General features: G+C 49.7%; 1 protein-coding gene across 1 annotated transcript; it reads right to left on the bottom strand.

Annotated features, from left to right (window-relative positions):
- Positions 1–5,616: 5,616 nt before the first annotated feature.
- On the bottom strand, positions 5,617–6,650 carry LOC129699796 (protein FAM110C-like). Its single transcript, XM_055639886.1, is given in 2 exon segments — positions 5,617–6,476; positions 6,478–6,650. Coding segments are annotated over 2 exon segments (711 nt in total). The 3' UTR covers positions 5,617–5,938.
- Between the last annotated feature and the right edge of the window lie 622 nt (positions 6,651–7,272).

The raw sequence follows: 7,272 nt of genomic DNA, 5'->3' as shown, positions 1-7,272 counted from the left end.
CCTAGTCGCCTGTAGTCACCTAAACAATCGCCTGGGATAGGGGCATAACTCTGTATCATTTAGAACCCCAGCTATAGCATTCAAGCTGTGGCTGAAACAGTCTTGTCTAAAGTTTTGGCATGACTTTCCTGTTCTTATATTCGGTGTCTTTATTAGCAAAGGGATGCCTGCCTGATACATTTTTAGCTACCTTTATTGAGGTGTTCCTGATACTTTTAAGGACTTGTGGCATACATTCCAAAGATCCTGTGCTCCTTCATACTTCAGCTCATGTGCAGATGTGGCGTCGAAGAACGAGAAGCTGAAGCAAAGAAGTGGAAGCCAAATAACCAAATGGAAACTATACCGAAAACCCAACTAACCGAATGCATACAAAACCGAAAAGCCAACTAACCAAAAGGGTGGGATGCCTACAAGCCAACTCACCGAAAGGCAGCTATGCCGAAACGTCAACTCACTGAAAGGCCGCTCTGCTGAAAAGCCAAATAATGGACATGATGTCGCCAGGCGATGATTTCGCTGAACAACTTTGCTCAGTCTGCCTGGACCTCCCTAATCTCCCGCTTGCCAAACACTTTAATTCCCCTTCCCATTCCCACACCAATTTAGGATCTTTCTGTCCGAGACCTCCTCCGTTGTCACAATGGGGCTAAATGAAAAATTGGAGGAACAGCATCTAATATTTTGCTTGGGCAGCTTACAACCCAGTGGTATGATTTTCATTTCTCTAACTTCATGTAATCCCTGCATTCCCTCTCTCCCCATCCAACCCCCACTCAAGCCACGACGGCTTCTCGTTCTCACCTTGCAAACAGCTAACAATGGCCTATTTCCTTTATCGCAATTACTTTTTTTACATATATTTCATTAAATTGTTTTATCTCTCTGCATCACCATCTATATCTCTCATTTCCCTTACCCCGACTCTCAGTCTGAAGGAAGGTGACCCATTCCTTCTCTCCAGAGATGCTGCCTGACCCACTGAGTTACTCCAGCATTTGCTGCACACGAGAAGTTGCTTTTGTTGATTTCCTGAGAAAGGTACTAAATAAATGCAATTTTTATCTTATAATTTAGTAATTTATCTATATATCTCGAACATATAATTCCACCACTTCAATGCTCTATCCAGTACTCAACATGCTGTTATCTAAACCCTGTGGATCCTTTTAAGCTCTATATTTTATTGAAGCACTTTAGAGGAAAGGATTTAGTGAGCAATGATAAGAAATTGAACCATATTTAGATAAATGCATCACCATATCTATCTAGCCCATTTTTCACTGGATGCTCGCAATTTGGTTCTCTCAACTGGTGAAGTGGGCAGTATTCAAGGGATACATGACCATCCGAAGGGAGGGTGTGTTGGATGCGATTGCACCTCCCTATTTTTCCAGAGGAAAAAAAAATTCTGAGGAAAAAAAAAAAAAAAAAAAAATGGAGCGCAATCATTGTTTCCACTTTGAAGGAATTTACACGAAGTTCGGGAAATTCTGGTTCCAGCCCGTGGGATGATTTGAAACAAATATTTGTGACCATCCGCGCCTGCGCAGTGGGGGGAAGCTGGTGACCAAAGACGCAGAAGCAACACCAAAATGACGCTGTCTCTCCGCGCGTGCGCAGTGGGCGGGATCAGATCACCGCCATTTTCAATGCATCGCCTCGATGCTCCGGGCCTAGTTAGGATGAGTGGGACCATGAAATATTGTGTTGCGTTGCAGGGAGGGGGAATCTGTTTGTTTTATATCAGGGGTGTTAAACTACCCGCGAAGTGTCCAATCTGACCCACGGGATGGTTTGGGGAAAAAAAGGAGTTCCCGTTTCTACGGGCCCGGGCGGGGGGGGGGGGGGGGGGGGGGGGGGGGGGTAGTTCAGTGTCTGCCCGCTACATTCATTCATCATTGGCTATATCCACGGTGTCGGAGCTTCGCCAGCGGATCCCCGTCCGCTGCCAGCGTTCGGTCCGGGGAGACCGTACTCCTGTTGCTGGGGCGGGAAGCGGGAAGAACTGAATCTGATCCTAGTCCTGGCAGCGGCCGTGACCCGACACCAGGCGCTGCTCCAGCCGGGTCCACACCCCCCCCCCCCCCACGGTTCCTCACCCCCCACCCTCACCTTTCCCACCCCACCCTCGCCTTTCCTGCCACGGGCCCCCTCGCTCCCCCTCATCCCCCCCCCCCCCCCCCCCGCCGGGCCCAAGCCTGCGACCAGCGATGCCCCGCACACTATCCCACACACGCTAGGGACAATTAGTACAAACCTGTGTGCCTTTGTAATGCGGGAGGAAACCCTGACCCTAACTCCAGGTTGATAGGCTTGGTATAAGTATAAATTATCCCTAGCGTGGGTGGGATAGTGTGCGGGGGGTCGCTGGTTGGTGCGGACTCGGTGGGCCGAAGGGCACTGTATCTCTGTAACTAAATGTGACACAGGGGCCCCCAAGGGTTGGTCTGAAACCCCCAATATCCTCATGGGAACTAAACTGTTGGCCACGTGTTGTCCCAGAGGCAAATATCTCTTCCAATGGTATCTCCAAACCCCCAGAGGCAGCGAGCTTTTCAACTGGGTACAGACAATGTGGTCAATGTACCAGTGACACCCACCTGCTCCGGCCACTGATTCTAAATACCCACCACCCATTTTGAAGCAAGGCGACGGGGCGGGGATGGGGAGGTGCGGGGTGTTGTTCCCAAAGTCTGCATTTATCCCATAGTCAATGTTACTAAAACACATGATGTGGCCTTTGAGCTGTACTATTAGTGGGGTCTAGCTGTCACAGGCTGGGTCCACAAATGGGCGGCGTTGGGGAAAGTGGGGGAGGGGGTTGGAGAATGGGAGAAGATGGAGAGGGGAGAAGGGGATGTGAGGGGAGGGGAGGGAGCAAGGCTACCTAAAGTCCCGCCAGGCAACCTAAAAGCTGTGTCATTTTGCCTGGCTTGACACTGCAGATACTGGTTTATACAGGAAAGATAGACATAAAAAACTGGTGTAACTCAGCGGGTCAGGCAGCATCTCCAGAGAAAAGGAATACGTGACGTTTCTGGTTGGCGGCGGCTGTATTGCGGGGTGACGGAGGGTCGGAGTGAATGACGGGCCACACACAGCAGCAGCAGTGGCGATGGCGGTTCCATCTCCTCATGCACCCTGCCAGCCTTCATAGCGGCCGCTGAGTGCCACTCCGCCGACGACGATAACCGCTTTCAAAACAAACCCTCCTTCACGCCGAGGCTGGGAGCAGGGAGGGAGGGAGGAAAGAAGGAGGAGGCCCCCTTCCGCCGTCTGAAGCAACTGCACCACTCAGCCCCGCACCTTCCTGTTGGCTGGCGGAGGAGGGGTGACGGTGGCGAGGAGATCCCAACTGCCTCCCCCTTTGGCGGTGGACAGGGACGGCCAGGGCAGCGGGGAGATGATTCCGGTGTTGTCCGAGGAGAGCAGACCTTCCTTCCACACCACCTCCTCTACCCCTTCCCCACTCTCTCCCTCTCTTGTACACCCCCTCCACCCCCCCTCCCACCCCCCTCTATCCTCACTGGGGCCCCAGTCCTCATGCTCCACCCCCCACTCATACCCCCATGCCCCCACTCTATTCATCCTGCACTGATCTCCCTATCCACCCTCGCATTGATCCTCCTGCCCTCCCCATCCATCCTACACTGCTCCCCCAATTCATCCTGTACTGACCCCCCCTTCCCCATCCTATACTATTCATCCTGTACTGATCCCCCTTCCCATATCCTGCACTACTCCCCATTGATCCTGTACTGATCCCCCCCATTGATCCTGCACAGATCCCCCAATTCACACTATACTGACCTCCCCCCATTCATCCTGTACTGATTCCCCCCATCCATCCCGTATTCCCCCACTGACATCTCCTGCGCCCTCCCCTCACAATTTTACCTACTCCAACCAACACACACTAATTCCCCTGCCTCAATACATCCATTCTGCACCGATTCCCTTCTCGACACCCCACCCCGCCATCTATCCATCCTGCACTGATTCACCACCACCACCAATGCAGACAAATGTGTTTTAATTCCTAATGTTATTTATTTTAATTAAATTGTGAACACATGAAAACATTAAAACTGCAGTGTTCAATTGTCATTGCTACCGTTGACACGTTATTGCAGAACTCATTTTAACGGCAAATAGAATGCTCTTAATATGGAGTATCAGTACTGTAGCTATTTATTGAGCAACATTCACAACTATACATTGAATTTATCCAGGTTTTACTTCTACAGTCGGACATATACATCACGATTTTGGTCAGCAGATATTTCAGTTGTAATTTTAACGTTAATTCTGAAGTGGGAATGATGGAAACAGCGTTTATCAATAAATGTTTAATAATCTGGTGCGTACAAACTGGGTATCTTCATTGCTGTTCACACCACATTCATCTAATCTGAATGTCTGGTAATGTGGCATTTTGACACCTTTAAACATATTGTCATTAGAACATTTGTTGCATTTGATGTCCTTTGGCCATCTCTTGTCAGTTAGTGTAATGTTTAACCTGCCAGATGGGTATAGTCGGTTTTAACAGCTATTATCATAAAATACCTTTAAAAATTTCCTTGCAACTTGTATATTTTGTTGTGAATAAATTATGTGGGAAGCGAGAGTGTTTCTGTACCAATAGCAATAACGACCCATGCTATGGCCATGTCATGATCATTTTTGGTCCTTCACAGAAAACATGCTTGCATCAATCTGTAGTGTGCATGGTTATGCATATATGTTACCATGGTCCAGGATTTATTGACACATGTTGATCATACGCTGAATAATCCAACCACATTTTAGTTTGGAAGTGGAAAGAAATAATATAAATTGCATTAATTGCAACGTGTAAAGAGTTGAGCGACTGTATTATAATTTTGTTGCATGTCATTGTGGTATATATCATGTCTGGATTGGTGAATATGTTTAGTTTGTGACTTTATTTGAAGCAGAAATAATATGGGAATGCTTCATTGAGCATAATTCCAACTGGTAACTACGCACTTCGTCCGAGCACATTATTGCACGCGTCATGCAAGCCGTCTTAAATGACACCTAAACTGTCATTTGGCAACCTAAAAAGCTGCCAACGTTGCCCAGCTGGCAACAAGGAAAAAAAGTTAAGTGAGAGCCCTGGGGAGTGGAGAAGGGGGAAAAGATTGGTGCCGGGGGAAGGGAAGAAGGGGGGAGGAGAAGGGGTGGGGGGGGGGGGGGGGGGGGGGGGGGTTAGTGGAGAAGGAGGGATTGGGGCGAGAGGAGGGAAGTGGGGGGTGGAGTGGGGAGAGGAGTTCAATCTACACTCACTGAATCCATCCCTGTGAAAAGTTAGAGATGGTGATTGGATCTGGAAACGAACCAATACTTCTGTAAATCGAACTGGACAGACATCTTTTCATTTGCACAATTAATTTTATTGTATTAATTTTAATATATTAATGTTTAAAATCCATGCATTGAAGGAAGAATATTTTACAGCTCATCTGTGGTCCCCAACCCCAACCCTAACCGTAACCGGCCATCACCCGCAGGACAGCATACGTCAGCGTGTGACAGGGCGCACGACATGATGAGACACCCAGATGCCGCCCCTGGATTTTGAACATTCCAAAATCCAGAGGTGACAGGGAGACACCGCGTGTCACTACCAGCATCAGCACGCATCAGGCCGCGTCACGACCCAACCACGACTCGACAACCTTTTTACAGGCTGTCGCCAAAAATGTCACCCGAGTGGGACTGGCCTTTCACACCGCAAAACCTGAGGGTAAGGCTTTCGAAGGCGGCGTTGGCGGAAAACTTCTCCCTGGCCAGGTTCTCGATCACCTCAGGCTCGAGTCCACAGTGCTCGAAGAAACTGTCCAAGCCCGAGCAGGCTTGGGAGAAGCGGCAGCTGAGGTCAGAGTGTGAGGACCATAATCTGCCTTCACTAACCTGTCGCTTGAGCGGCTCCTTGGGGCGACCTGATGCTGCTTCTCGTGTCGCTGCTGGCGTGGCGACTGTTGCTTCCTGGGATGCTGCATGGCGACTTGGTTACTTGTGCACCCGTGTGTGCTACTGGTGTAGTTACTTGTGCACCCGTGTGTGCTGCAGCCTCTGCTAATTCTCCCCCTTCCGACGTTGCTGCTCCCGTTGCCAGCCCCTGCTGCTTGTCGCCCCGGCTGCTAGAGCCAGGCAGCAGCCGCCGGACCAGGCTGCCACTGCCCTTGAAACTGCGGGCGCTGCTGGTGGCCGCCGCTCCTCGCACAAACTCGCACTTCTGCCTGTACATGACCAGCGAGTCAGGCCTGAGCCGCCTCTTGGAGCTTGAACGACGCACAATGTCAGGCCGGAGCCCCAGCTGCCCGCTCTGCTGGGGGCTGCCGGAGGCCAGGTAAGTCTTCATGTTGCTGCCGGCCCCGCTGCCGCTGCCTTCCTCGGAGGCAGAGTTGCCCAAACCATTGGGCTCCACTTTGCACCCCCTCGCTCTTCAAGTGCTTGGCCTTGTCGGCAGCCAGTCTCTCCACGGCGCTCTGCCGACCTCTGCCGCCCCCCTCCATTTGACTGCGGAGGTAGCCGGGACCCTTGGACATGAGCCTGAGCGGCAGAGAGATGCTCGCCTCGGGCGGCAAGCTTGCAGTGGGCACGATCTCGCTCGGCATCTTTGATCCAGCCAACGAGGACAAACACGTTTTCACATCCGCAAAGAAGGAAAGGTTAGGACGTCCATGAGCAATGACAGACTGTCTGCAATTGCCTTTATCCACATTCACCATGACTTTGCCCACAAATGGACAAAGTCATGACTAGGTTTGCGCAGTTACATTCTTGGAAAATGGAACTGGAAAACATGATTTATGGCTAAATGGCAATATATGCAGGCGTGCCACAAATGTCCGTCACCTGCATCACTACGCCAGGACTTCCATGAGCAATAACAAGCTGTCTGCACTCGCCTTAATGCACATTCACTATGACTTTGCCCATGACTTGGACAAAGTGGTGAGTAGGTTTGCACAGTTAAATTCTAGGAAAATTGAATTATTTAATGTTGAACTTGATGTGATATGAAGTTGTTAGGTCAGGAGGACCATTAAAGGTGCACTGCACACACTAACACAGTCTAACAATAACAGGCAATCAAATCAACACACAAACAATTTTCTAAAAAACGGTTTTCTTTACTGCAAAAACTTACAGTATTTTAATTGCAGTTTTTGCAGGCTCCTTTATAACATTTTACGTAACATATTACAACAGTACAACTTGATTATTAAAAACAAG

This window comes from Leucoraja erinacea, chromosome 8 (genome assembly GCF_028641065.1).
Source record: "Leucoraja erinacea ecotype New England chromosome 8, Leri_hhj_1, whole genome shotgun sequence".
Classification (NCBI taxonomy): Eukaryota; Metazoa; Chordata; class Chondrichthyes; order Rajiformes; family Rajidae; genus Leucoraja; species Leucoraja erinaceus.
This window is presented reverse-complemented; position numbering and strand designations above follow the sequence as displayed.